This window comes from Hypomesus nipponensis, chromosome 18 (assembly GCF_054491055.1).
Source record: "Hypomesus nipponensis isolate SF chromosome 18, ASM5449105v1, whole genome shotgun sequence".
In the NCBI taxonomy this organism is placed as follows: domain Eukaryota; kingdom Metazoa; phylum Chordata; class Actinopteri; order Osmeriformes; family Osmeridae; genus Hypomesus; species Hypomesus nipponensis.
In genome coordinates this window covers 5,977,321-5,991,675 of record NC_140378.1, presented here as the reverse complement: position 1 = coordinate 5,991,675, position 14,355 = coordinate 5,977,321, and the positions used below count along the sequence as shown (strand labels likewise).

The following is a 14,355-nucleotide window of genomic DNA, read 5'->3' as shown; positions in this document are numbered from 1 at the left end:
CATCTTTAAGTCAACAGTACAGGTGGCACCGTTCAATAGCTACGAAGTGGTTTTTGGAAAGGAAATATCCCCACCTGCACTGTTGATCTATTTAAATGAAATCAGTGCAAAACAAAATGCATAATTATGTCATTAAAAACAGGTAAACACTTTTTAAAACGCGTTTTTTATGAATCTGTGCTGTAGCCTTTAAATATTCTGAAATGTAATATTTGAGATACTGTATGTGGTATTGCTATGTATTTACAGTATTGTATAGTAGAATTCCATAGTTTACTGATTCCAGTCCCAGCTCCAGAGCTAACGCAACATACTGAAAAGGGTTATTGATCGAGTCCAGAAACACTAGGAATCATTTTAAATGACAGTACAGTCAAAATGACACAAACAGAAATTAAAATAACCAGGAAAATGACAGGAAAAGTGTTCCTGAAAAGTGCTCTCAAAACATTAATGATTTCTAAAGGCTGAAATTATGTATGAAATAAATATCACTTTGAAGCTTGGGGGCAGATGTATCAGTAGTAGTCTACATTGTGTGAAACATCTTTAGAATTTGATGATGTCATGGATTTATAATGTTTGGTATGTTATCAGCACAGGGATATATATGACTGATTCCTTGGTAAAGGAATATGGAAACATCGGAAATCCATGTTGTAGTGTCCAACCTGTAGCAACAAGTTTCCAGTTCTACACACACACAGCGCCATGCGAGATCAACTGAATTGAACAATAGGACTTAACATTAATCACATGCTGTCTGTGTGTGTGTATGTGTGTGTGGGTGTGTGTGTATGTGTGTGTGTGTGTGTGTGTTGGGGGGTGGCATATATGTTGTCTTCCAACCCCATAGCGGATCAATAAATGACTACCTGACTTCCATTCCAAACCAAACATTAAGTAAATGTTAACCATGATGTTATAGTATTTTAATAGTACTTTTTAATCCATTTCAGATATCCCATCTGGAGTTTACAAAGCAGGTTTTCATACAGATGTCCTTTGATTTAGTCTGAATATTGTGTGTATCTGGGCAGGATGTTAGTTATATGCTGTATGTACATTTCCTATTTGGCAAAAGTGATAAACAATATATTGTATATTGAGTTTTGTACATCCGCCTGATATCCACATACACACACATACACAAGTTATTATTTTTTTGGTAGAGTCTTGGTCAAATGATTGATTCATTACATCACAGTTCAAATTGAACTCAAAACTCAGACAACATTAATTTGGCACACTTATACAGACGAAACCTGCATTTTTGCAATTGGTGTGTGTTTGTGTATATTGGGATGCATGCATATTGTCGGTTGCATAAGTGTGTGTGGATCCACATGTGTTTAAGGTCAGTGTTGTTGCGTGTGGTTTGTTCTGGGTTGTGTTTCACGTTGGGGTTGTGCAGAGTCTTCAGTCTCCCAGCAGCCTCTTGGTGTGGTTACAGCTGAAAGCCAACCCCCTGTGTTGTTACATATTTCATGCATCCACCATCTTGATCTTGGAACAACTTTTATTTTGAAGCACAGTAGGAATATCCTTGTGAAACAGCAGGGTATTTTATTTAGAGATGGTTCATGGATGGAAAGGGCCTCTTTGTTTAGGAAGAAATTGAGATGGTGGGGACGACAGAGGCCTTTGTTGAAGACAGTTGGTTGTTGGCTTTAAACTCATTTTTGCTGGTCTTAATTCATGCCGTCCTATTGTTCAACATCAGGCTGTACACATTTAGAACCAAACGGACGTTCGCCTTATTTACAGTATTTAACACATTATGTCTAGTAATGTTACAAACAGAACATGTTGTTTATATGTCTACCACGATTCTGCTAGTATTTCACTGATGATATACCATCTCTGCATTCCCTATTTACACACAGACACACCACAGTAGCCAGTAAACGAACACCTCAAAGCGCACCACGTGACGCAACTTTCCAAGACACTCATTCAGTCGGCATCATTTCACACTTCCATCCTTTCCATGAGTTGTGTTTCTGTGATGACAGAGATCAGGAGAGAGATGTTTATGTAATTGAGTGTGTGAAGGGGGTGGGAGGGTGAGGGGGGGAGGGTAGGGGTTGCCTGCCCCTTAGCACCCACCAGTCTCTCTCTCGTTGCGATGAGGAGGTGGCAGGGTCAGTCTGGGTAAATGAGGAAGCCAGAGAAGGTGCTGTATTTGTTGGTGTTCCCCCCGTGCACCTTCCCTCCGTCCAGCTGCACACACACCTCGTCTCCCACGTCCAGGTGCAGGATCACGCTGTTGGAGGCGTAGTCGTAATTCTGATCGGCATCCTGGGCAATGGCGCTGGCTCTTACCTGTCGCGCGCTCGCACACACAGTGGAAAGAGATGCTCATAGTTAGGAGGAGGACAACAAGGCGTATGAACCCCATAGAAATGTCAGCTGTGGTTCACGCACCCTCTTCATGCAACCAGTCCGAGCATCACAACATCCACCCTACCCACTCACACATCCACTCTCATTGTTCACCCTTACCTCCCTTGCTAAACATTCTCATTCTCAGAACGACAACACCCACACACTCCGCCTCCCAATCTCCCATTCGTTCCCAGTGCAACAAAAAAAAAACACAGACAAAGCTCAATCTGCCCTTCCCGCCTTCAGCCTCCGGCAGGCTGTCAGGTTAACCGTGTACGCCATCACCTGCACATCTGCACCGCAGGATAAACAGATGGATTGGCACGCAAAACTTTGACCTCTGGTTAGATTGCGTACACAAGCACACGGCCTGCGTATTGATCGGCCGGTTCCTGGAGGCCCTGAGACGATGGATCAGTGGGTCGAGAGGGAAGGCTGATTGGGTGGCGCACATGGGGACAGGCTCACGAGGGACAACAGGTTCCCCTGCGAGGGGGGGGGGGGGCGTGGGGGGGAGAGGAGTCTGGGTAGCGGCAACAGTAGCTTTCCCTCCCTATTGACCTGTTGCTTATGATCTTAGCTCAGCTCGATATGCATGATATCGAGTAGCTGTGTCCTGGACAGACAGCTTCACATTGGCATGCCCTCGGCAAGGCGGGCCAGTATCGAGCGACAGGAGTAGATATTTATTTGTTTGTTAACACGTTTAATTGGGTTTACTCATGTGGACACGTACACACACATGCCCAGATTGACTTACAGTTGAGCAGGAATAGAGATTTACTGCGGCCTGACTTGAATTCCTAATGTGTTGTTTAGATCTGTGTGAACCTTCTGCTGGGTAAATGTAAACTCCCCATCCATTTTCTTTATCAGTCGTTTGTGATTTGATCAGACATGTCGTACTTAATTGAACGTGCCTTTCTGCGTTCATTTTTGATGCTCACGTATATCCATTCCAGCTTCAACACCGAGTCAACTTGTGGAATATGTCACTGTTCTACATGCCCAAAATGTCATACATGATGAATATACGAATGGGTCCGTGCAGCATCTCCAATCTTCCGACACATGTCAGACATCGGTTGCCTTGCATCTGGGCTCAGCATCGCTCCATGCTGTGGGCACTCCATCTCTGTCACAGCCCCGACGCATCCCTGACACACCGAGAATACGACCAGCAACTCAACCACCAGCATGACACCCCCCCTTCACTTTGGCTCATCCTCCATCACCCCAGTGTGTGATATTAATATCCCAGATAATAATCATCAACTACGAACATATTTTTGGTTCTTTTTCTCCTGGATGAAACAACTGCTGTTCAGTGGCGTTCGTCGATACTCCTGTTATTTTCCATCAGGCTGGTCAGCCTGTATGTCTGTGTGAAATGAGATGCAGGTCACGGATCCTACATCCGACATGGAGCTTGGTCGGTGGACGGCGGGTAAGAGTGTCCCTCCCTGCCCTGTCTAAAGCAGATTGATTAGGGGTGCGGGGTGGTCAGTCTCCTGGGGTTTCACAGTGGAGAAACTGTACTGACCGGAGCTTATAGCTCAGGCTACAGTCTGGTTGTCTGCCTTCATTAGAGCTGAGCTTCTTTGGGTTCTGTTGCTACATTCAGGCTTGTCGCACTTAGAAGTATGAAAGCCAAGTCATAGGGTCAGCGATTCACTCCTTCCTCCTTAAAATGTTTTCTTGTGGTCATCAAAATGGAGGTGTGCTTGCTAACAGTACTGCAAAAAGGAAGTACAGTGTATACTCTCTATTATGATATTTTCTCCCGATACCCAAATAACAACCATTCATTGTCATTCCTAAAGGTTAGCTCTGGATTCCTGTCGGTGGCAATACAGCCCCTGTAGCATTAGCATCAGCCCCTGTAGCATTAGCATCAACCCTGCCTCTGACATTGATGCTGTTGCTGTGACATCCCATTGATGTCTCCCATATGTCATTCTGCTCATTATTTTGATCCAACTACATAAAGCTCTTTTTTTTCTTCTTTTATGCCCCCAGGCGCAATTCAGGAAGTTCCAGGTGGCACTTTTCATTTCTAAATAGCGTAAATAGCCCTGCAGAACTTTTAAGGCGCTGCCATTATGAGGGTCCATGTTGCTGCATGTTGTGTTGTGTTTACTTCTGTTCACTAGTGGAAATGTGTTTTATTTTATTTGGTGGTTTACCATAGATGTAAGGATATGGGATTGGTGGCAAGTTGTCGTGGTTTGCCTGCTGAAATACGGACCTGACAGGCCTGTGTGGAAGACGTGGTGTGATTTGGGAGAGCAGACAGCAGATATGGATTTAGCCACAGCAGAGCCAGCTCCATATGAACCATGAAGGCAGGAAGCCAGCATACAGAGCTCACCCTGGAGCTGGGGGGGCTGGGGGGGCTGGAGGACTAAGGGGGCTGAGGGGGCTTTTGGCTGGTTAGAGTGCTAAAGGATTGAGGAGGGAGTTGGGGTTTACTGAGCGTGCTCCCCCCCCCCGCAACCCCCCCCCCCCCCCCCCCGGGGCCTTGCCTGGGGCTGTCTCTGTGTCGGGCTGGGCCCCTTCATTACAGGGCTTCCAGTCAGCCCTGCCCGGAGGGGCCACAGGAGAGGGGGGCGGACGGGGTTGCAGAGGGAAAGGGGGTATGAGGAGGTGGTACAGGGGTGGAGGGGGGGTACAAGAAAAAAACCGCAAGAGTAGTTGTGGGGGGCTGGGGGAAAGACAGAAAAATAAGGGCCTGAGGGCTGGGAAGGAGGAGGGGTACTAGAGTAACAAACTGATCAAGCGAGGATATTTTGTGAGACCGGGGAGATGTGTGAGGGTATATGAACTCTTGTTTTTATCTGCGACGCCGTTGCTCCACTGGTAATAAAACTGACAGGATTCATTCGCTGTGATATACTGACCTCTTAGAGCGGAGACAATAGAAAAGTAGCTGTTAAACTTACCTAGGGGACCACGGCACATAGCCATGGAGGGAGAGAGGGGCCAAACCGAAGGCAGAGGAAATAGAATATTTATTGAATAGGTTTACTCTCGCCTAGGGGCCCACAATATTACTAAGACAACAAGCGACCAGCACATCGGAACTTATTCTCAAAAATGACTACTGTTCTAAATAGTTGCTGTGGCATACAACACAAAGCAGTCTTAGTTTTAATCACGTCATATGGAAAAATATCTCTTTCATGCAGAGTAGATACTTGCTAGCTTCTATCCAAGCAAATCATCTAAAACATGCACAGAAAGGCAGTGTAGACCTTTCTATATCCTGTAAAAGGCTCATTATAATTTTTTTCTTTTGCTCTGGCCTATCCATGTCACTGTACAAAGAGTTCATACAGGTGCTGGTCATTACAGAAAAGGAGATGACATTTTAGTGCTAGCATGTGAAATAACTTGACCTTTCATTCGATCTATTAAAAGAGCCTATGACAGTGGCACCAAGGAGAAAGATTAAATCAGAGCCAAGGCAATAATATCTGTTTGTCCACTTTGCACTTTGTATTCAGGATATCATATACATCATAGGAGTGCTATAAGACTATAACTTAATGGTTCAATAAATAACACCACACAAGTTAATGAGGGACACTCGGTTGAAAAATACCTGTGACACATTACCTGTCAGGGCATCTTATAAAGCATGGTTATATTAGCATAGCCCCATAGACTTTTGTCTAATAACAATTGTGTGAGTGTTGTGGAATACCAAGTACCACACGTCCACAACATATATCTCAGACGAGATTTGAATGAGGCTGATTTTGCATGATATGACACACAGTGGCCGTGAGGGCAGTAGGCAGTAGGTTTATACTCATCTTGGTCAAATGACTGTTAGATCATCAGAGGAAGTATGTATGCATTCTATCACTAATTGAGCCATAACGGTTTAAGCGTTATGTCAACCCCGCAATCACAAATTATTATTTACGGGCTGTCATTTCCAGGCGATTTTAGCGCGGGTGAGCATTGACATTACACATGAGGGATTTACTGACGGTAATAGGGAACGGAGGCACGGAGTTACAAGCCGTCGTGTCGTGAAGTTGTGACGGTTTGAGATCTACTCTCAGAACCATCAGGCTGAGGCCACTGGACCATAACCACATCACCTGTCACTATCTTACCCCCTTGTTCGACCGCACGGCAACCACATAGCAGCCATGCATCCGCAACGCATAAACTATAGGTGAACCGTTTATCAGTCACAGAGGGGAACCAGTAAGAAAAAAAATGGTGCCGTCGAACGAAATGATTCCAACAAATCCAAGTGGAGCTCCACAAAGAAAGGAAGGCAACCCTTGGAGGAGCACACGCAGCCACTGGAGTCCCACCATGAAGGAGGAGGGCTGATTTTACATCTGAAACAGACGTTTGGAATTGGTACACAGACACAACGTCTAGATCCATTCTCTGCTCCCCCCCAGAGATCTCACTCTCTAGTCAAGCCCTGACACGTTGAGCGGGTGTCCATCTGTCTTGTGAGCTGATGTCATGCTGGTTCTCACACCAGTCTCCCCAATGCCTCGTCACTCCCGGCCCACTGTCTCCAGACCTCTATTAAACCATCTATCTTCCTCTTCTCCCCTTGATCCTCTGTCAACTAACTTGTCTTCTTTTGCCACCCCTCTCACTGATGCGTTTCTCTCGGCGTGTCCTTGTCATGTTCTCTCTCTCTCTTATTTTCACCCTTCATTAGCTAAATCTCTCTAGGTATCTGTCGGTCTATCTCTCTGTCTGTCTCATTATTTACATTTACATAAAATTGTAATCTCTCTATGTGCAACTGACCTGGGGCCTAGAAGACATACAGTAACAGTGAAATAATGGGCTTTTTTGCAGTCCTATAGAAAACATTGCATGTGAAAATTTAGTTGCATTTGAAAATAAATATTTTACCAATCACCAACCTCTTATTCTAAAATTAATTATTATTCGTCCTGCTACTAAGGTGCTTACATCTCACAGGTGGATTCACCGGTGTCAAAGTAAAATGCAGCTTTTAATTCTGCAGACAGAAATAAAACGTATTAGGCTGCAGAGCATAGCTTGTGCATATCTGCAGAAGGCTGACACTTCAAACCGCCTCAGGCAGTGTGCTCCTCAGCTGGAGGGCCTTAGAACTACCCAGAACTGGAAAACCATCTTTAGTGTCCTGCACATTTACATCTGAGCCCACCACAAGCTCAGTTAGGACCGTTCAGGCGTGGTCCTGTGAAGTGTCTTGGCCACGAGGCGGTGTGTTAAATGGGCCACCTGATGGGTAGGAGATTGACCTGGGTGAAATTAAATAATTGAGTTGAGTGAAAAGATAATTAATGGGGAATCAATGAACAAGGAACAGAGAGGCAGAGGGTCCTGTGTTGAGGGGGATCTAATCCAGGAGTTATGAATGATTTAACAGGGCGAGTGGCTTGAATGACAATAGAGGACATCAGGGTGCCCATTATTTTAAATACAGATTGTTGCCTCTGGGATCTACCTCTGTGATCTCACTAAAACGTCCAGGTGATGGTTTTGTTGCTGCATCAGTGGTCTCGCGTGACATGACATCTGCGTTGCGTATGCAATGGTTGCATGGGGGTCTCTTTGCAACTGTGTGCTTGCGCGTGGCGAATCCTTTGGGTGTGTGTGTGTGTGTACGCAATGAGAGAAGATGAAAATGTTCATGAATTGGAGCCCTCAAATTAAATCTCTGGGATTTCTTCCACCTCTCCTCTTTCCTTTTCCTCATAGCAGTCCCCACTGTCTTTAATTAGTGTCTGGGGAGAGAGGGAGTGGATGATCAGCCTGTCAATTTTACCTTCGTAATTTATTTATATCTGGGGTGTAAACTGACTGGTCGACACTGTGACAGACATTTCTCCCTTCGCTCTTTTTTCAGTTTATGTTTTAGGCGATAATCAAGCACTGTGTATGATACTTCCTAATTAGACTGTTTCTTTGCCAGCGACTGCCGGCCTTCTGCCACTTGTCATTTTCCACAGTGCATGTGGGAATGCAAATATTTGTAGCTGTGATTTTCAAGTGTAAAGCATGACTTCGCTTTAATGAGGGAGACTATCTTTATGTTATTCCTCTGCTGTCTGGGCGCTACTAAGTAGTGAGTGCTGTGAATTCAAAGTGTTCAATGTAGCAAAGGCGACTAGAAGTTTGGAGAGCCTGGTCAAAACTGAGGGAGGAGTACTGTACACGCAAACACACACACACACACACACACACACACACACACACACACTAGAACTGACCTGTCCGTTCTTCCTCAGGTCGGCCCACATGCTGGTGCCATCTCCGCCCCTCATGAGTACGTGGTAGGTGAAGTAGTAGATGCCAGGCAGGGGGCAGGTGAACTTGCCAGTGGTGGGCTCATAGTAGTTGCCCACATTGGTGACCACGTCATCAAACTTGAGCACCTCGCTGCCCTCGTGCTGTTTGCGCAGCCCGGCATAGAAGGCTATCTTGGGGCTGTACAAGGAGGGCACGTAGCCTCCGGACCCTGGACCTGGGGGGCCCTGGGGACCTGGTTTACCCCTCTCTCCTGGGGGGCCTTTGGCTCCCTGGGGTCCGGGGATCCCTGGGGGCCCTCGGAATCCTGCCTTTGTCTTTCTCCCAGCATAATCCGGTGGTGGAGGTGACACAGCACTCAGCTCCTGACCAGTCTGGGAAGTGGTGTAGGGGTCGCACACCATCCTGCAGCTGCCCAGCATCTCATAATGGGTTCCTCCACTTCCAGCACTTCCCCCTTTGGTCGTGTGGACCAACAGGGGGATGGCCACCAAGAGCACTAGGACCATGGCCACGCCCACTGCAGCCCCTATGACACGCTTCCGGCGGCTGAGCCGCGAGGCGGCCAGCGTCAGAAAGTCTTCCTCCCCTTTGGGTGGAATAGTGCCGGCCAGGATGGAGTCTGCTGAGAGAGGAACTTAAGGATGAAAGAAGGAAAGGAGTGTGTGGAAAAGGTTTTGGTTTGTGATTTGAAGTGACAGGCACTGGGTGCCAATAGGTTGACGTTGGACTAGGAAGTGACTCGGAGTATTGTCTGCTTTGAAAAAGCAAGACCTGACCAAAATGCCCGAGGGGTAATCATATCATAAAATGGTTTAACTTAAGATGGTTGTCTCTGAGCGCTGATGACAGGGTGAGAGAAAGAGAACAAAGGGAAAATAACAACAAGGGGAAGGAACTGGAATTACTTATTTTTTCTCTTATCAGGTGTCAATATGGAATATTCAGACACTATTGTCTTGTATGTTAAGACAGAAATGTGATCTTATTTGTGTTGGGTGGGTTGTAGAAAACATAATTCAGCTAATTTCCATTTGTCTTCACTATGAAAAACCCGTCTTCTTTTCAAACATCAACCAGAACTAACAAAGAGAAGGAGGTTAAGCAAAAGCAGATACTGTGGCAGGTGCCAAAATCTGAATACAAATGTTTTAGTTTTTTATCAAATGAAAGAATAATTGAATCTTGTTGCTGTCAGTGATGTTGAATACTTCTTATGTGAAAGGCTCCTACTGAAGACAGACTCTCAGACTGTCACTTAATGGATATGTCTCTCCACAGACTTTGCCATGGCTCCAGGTAGAAAGAAGTCAATACGCTTAGAGGTCCCCTCCTGTCAGAATCATTTCAATCGCCTTCATTTATTGGGTGTCCGCATCGAAACTGGTGTCAGTGTCTTGGAACAAACATAATCTTTATCAATGTTCAGGTACAGGATATTCCTTTCCTTGCATCAACAGAACCTGCAAAGTTTTTGAGAAAACACATTTTTAAACATTTATGTGAAATGATTAATGCATTGTGAACTAGGATTACGATTAGTTGATGTCTGGTGCATGAGATAAACAGCCAACTCCAGTCAAGAACGCATTGAAAGTTATCGCCTAAAAAAAAAAAACACTTAACGGTATAGGGATAAACCTAAACAAGACAAATCCTCAATATAATTTGATTCGATTTTATTTTATGATATTCACATTTTGGCATAGCCCATAGTGCATTTATCCCATACAGACTAACGTCACATTTAGGAAAGTTACAAATAAGGATGTAATGCAGCCTAAAGTCATTGTTTTTCAGTAACGTACAGCAATAGTAAAATGGGCATACAACGTAACTACAGAAAATGAGTCACTCACCGTCTGTCCTAATAATACACTGATATAAAAAATATCTGCTGATGTTACAACAAAATTATCTTTACGTTTTTTACCGCAAATGTATTAAGTGCGGGAATATAGCTGAGCATACCTGAGAAAACGACCCCAGGATTGTTGCGTGCGGAATTAGAGACGATGTGTGTGCGTAATTGTGCACTGCAAGACAGAACGGAGAAAATCTGATTCACCTCTCTCCACAGGTACGCAAAATGTTTTTGTTTTTTTTCCAATAGTGAAAAAGATATAGGCTACGGTTAAGTTCAAGAAATAGCTCCAGGTGAAACTTTTCTGTTTCCAACAACTTGTAAATACTAGGTTTTGTCTGCCTCGTTAGTTTTCACAAGTCCCAGTCTGCATCCAGATAAGTAGCCGATGTTGAAATGTGATGCCGATCGTCCTCTCTCCCTACCAAGCAAGTGAGCGAGTTCTCCATCCAACTCTTGTAGCCTCTCTCTCTCTCTCTCTCTCTCTCTCTCTCTCTCTCTCTCTCTCTCTCTCTCTCTCTCTCTCTCTCTCTCTCTCTCTCTCTCTCTCTCTCTCTCTCGCTCTCGCTCTCTCTCTCTTTGGTGTATCTTTTCGTAGTTGAAAAGGAAGGGGATATGCTACCAATAATTTCCAACGTGTAAATATTGTATAATTTTTTAATTTTTTTTATTTATGTTTCCAGCTCAGCAAAAATTTCAAACTACTATGCATACTGTATTTATTCCACCTGTAACCCTTACAATATGGTGGAACTATTTATGTGACCCGTTTGATAGCAAGAAGACAGAGGAATTAAGGGCAATATAAAGTTTGTTAAAAACCAGTAGAGACCATTATCTGTGACTTTCCGCCTCCATCAGACATCATTATAGTACGAGACACAGGGTATTGCTCTTTTTCCCGGGCCTAATCCCTTTAGGTCTCTCTCTCTCTCTCTCTCTCTCTCTCTCTCTCTCTCTCTCTCTCTCTCTCTCTCTCTGTCTCTCCCTCTCTCTTTAAAACACCAACTCACACATGCTTGGACACATTTATTTGACAACACCAGCCAATGTCATTGGCATTATAATATTACTGTATCGCCTCCTATATTTGCAGCATACTGTCATCTCTGTGACAGGTGTGATCTTAAATATGCATGTTTAAACTTTAATGAACGAGCTGGAGGCAGAGGGAATTCTTTACAGTACACATTGATCACTCCTTTTCATCAATGTTTCAGCTCTGCATGTGACCACTGTCAGGCGAATGAAAGACGGCGATCACCAAGAAAGAAAAGAAAATGAGTGAGACATGGCATCTTGGTTGTGGAAGGTAGAAACTGTTGAAGGATGAGTTGGATTTGTTTGGGGGTGGGATGACAGAAGAACAGGGGAAGACTGAGGGAGGGAGACAGGTGAGCTCCACTGGGAGCTGTGTGGAACGAGTGAAGGACCGCTGTCCGACACTGGGATGAGTTAAATGGTGTGTCAGATTTACTTTGAGAGTCGGTCACACTGTGCTGTTAAAGCCATTCAGATCGTGCTTAGCTCCAAAGCAGTCTTAGCCTCGACAGGACGGATAATCATTGCCAGTAGTCAGAGGCAATAAACTCAGAATTGGATTTTTAGTGCCTGTTAAAATATTACTGAGCTGATTAATATTGAAATATGCACATGTCTGTGAGCTGTCCCTTTTTCTCGTCTTCTTCTGGATACCTGCGATGGGTGCTGCGGCTCGGTGTTTTTCAGTAGAGAAGAGGGTTGTTGAGGATGTGTTGATGAGTCATTTGAGAGTGTGACTCATTGGCCCGCTCCCATGATATCCGGTAACAAACGGGTTACGAGACTTTCAATTTACTGTGAGGTCTGCAAGGCCCGATTTGAGTTGTTTGCTTATCACCGTATTTTGTGATAGGCCAAGCATCTCTCTCTCTCTCTCTCTCTCTCTCTCTCTCTCTCTCTCTCTCTCTCTCTCCCTCTCTCTCTCTCTCTGTCTCTCTCTCTCTTCTCTCTCCTTGAAGTCAGGAAGTCAGAACTCATTCGTGCTTACGTAATTCTTATAGTCAATGTTTGTGTGACCATCACCTGACCATTACCTGCACATGTTTATACAAAGAAATAGTTTTTTTTTGTATAAAATCTAGATATTATACCACATCCCTCATCCTTTACCAATCATTCAGATGTCCTGGTTAGAAGTGGATGTGGTTTTGTCGTTTCTAGTATGACAAAGTAGATATGCTGTCAGTTTACCAAGCCCCCCACCCCCATCCTGCCCTGCACCCACGTAATAGCGCACATTTTATGGTGGGCATTCGGAAAATCCTTGTGGGGGACACGTCATTTGCATACACGTCAAGTGGACAACACCACTGTTTAGTATCCTTGTGGGAAATTCAGTTGGTGTCCAGTTGTGAGAGCTGGTGTTGGGGCCCCTGGAGGCAGCTCATAGCTCTGGGACCACCGTTTCCTGGGGCCACAGATGCAGCTTCCCTCCAGTTAACAGCAACAGAGTTCTAACTATTAAAACCCCATCCATTTTCATGGAGAGGGCCTCAGTGTGAATCAATGTGGAGGTCATTAGGATACATAGGATTCTACAGGGTTGTTTGGGGATGGTCCAAAGTGAGAGATGTTACTCAATATAACGATTGTAGGAGCAGAAGAGCTTAGTTACCAAAGAAAGGAACGACCTCGTCTAGGTGGCTCAAAATAGAGATGGAGAGAACCCAATATTTCGAACAAAAGTTTAAAAAATACAAATAAAAAACGAGCGCTGATGATAATGCTGTGTAGTGCTGAAATGCTATTAGGGTGTGTGTGGCCCTTTCCTAATGTGGTTATGCATTGAACACACACACTGTACATTGTCATGCCTCATCTATTTCCATTTGTTTGAAGCAGCTCACTTAATTGTACATAGTAGTATGTGTGTGTACGTGTGTGTGTGTGTATGTGTGTGTGTGTTTGGGTGTGTGATTGTGGATGTGTCTACATCCTGGTGCTGTTTCATTAGGCTCTGATTATGGGACCTGATGCAGAGTGACAGTGTGCAGATTGAGTTGCACAGCCGTTCTAATTCTCTCTATTAATAACAGCGCTCCACACTGCCATCCCGGACCACATTTATTAATCACAATTTGTCATCTGTCCAATGCTCCACCCTCTCTCTCACACACAATCTCTCTCCCTCCCTCCCTCCATCCTGCCCGAGGTGTGTCCAGTTATCCTTTGAGCTCCTCCACTACCCAGCCCAGAAACATGGTCAAGCATACTAAGGAATGTTCGCTCTCTCCACTTTTGTCTTTCTCTCTCTTTCTTCGGTGGCGCCGCCTTCATTTTCTTTGAAGACTCCCAAGATTAAAAGCACATCTTTTCCATTTTAATTGCTTCAGGAACCGCAGCTGACAGCTTGAAATGTATGCTTTTTTGTTTTTCATTTATTTCACATGGAACATCAGTTTTAGATACAGGGATGTGTACGGAAATGGTATTCATGATAATAAAGTCACTCATCAACCTTCTATATAATGCTCAAGAATCAGTAACCCAGCATCTACAGGATATTGTGGAAATTGTTGTCTGTCACACTACAACAGTGTGACAATCAGATCATGTTCGCGGTTTATGAGTGTCAGACAACCAGTTGATTGGAGTGAGAATTCACTTACACATCGACAAGAAAAATGACCAGCTGAGACAGACAGTGGTACAGTAGTAGTATAGTCTCTCCGAGGCCTGAAGGCCAGTGAGTGGAGTTTCATGTATAGTGAATAGAGAAAAACACAGATAACATACAGCCTACAGGTGTTTGTCTTTCTCAATCAGGGCAAACACAG

At 44.6% G+C, this 14,355-nt stretch overlaps 1 protein-coding gene across 1 annotated transcript; it reads right to left on the bottom strand.

Annotated features, from left to right (window-relative positions):
- Positions 1-2,145: 2,145 nt before the first annotated feature.
- Positions 2,146-9,188, bottom strand: c1ql4a (complement component 1, q subcomponent-like 4). Its single transcript, XM_084679425.1, has 2 exons — positions 8,637-9,188; positions 2,146-2,325 (listed from the first exon to the last, which is right to left on the bottom strand). Exons 1-2 carry the CDS (start codon positions 9,180-9,182, stop codon positions 2,146-2,148), a joined length of 726 nt encoding a protein of 241 aa, XP_084535551.1. The 5' UTR covers positions 9,183-9,188.
- Between the last annotated feature and the right edge of the window lie 5,167 nt (positions 9,189-14,355).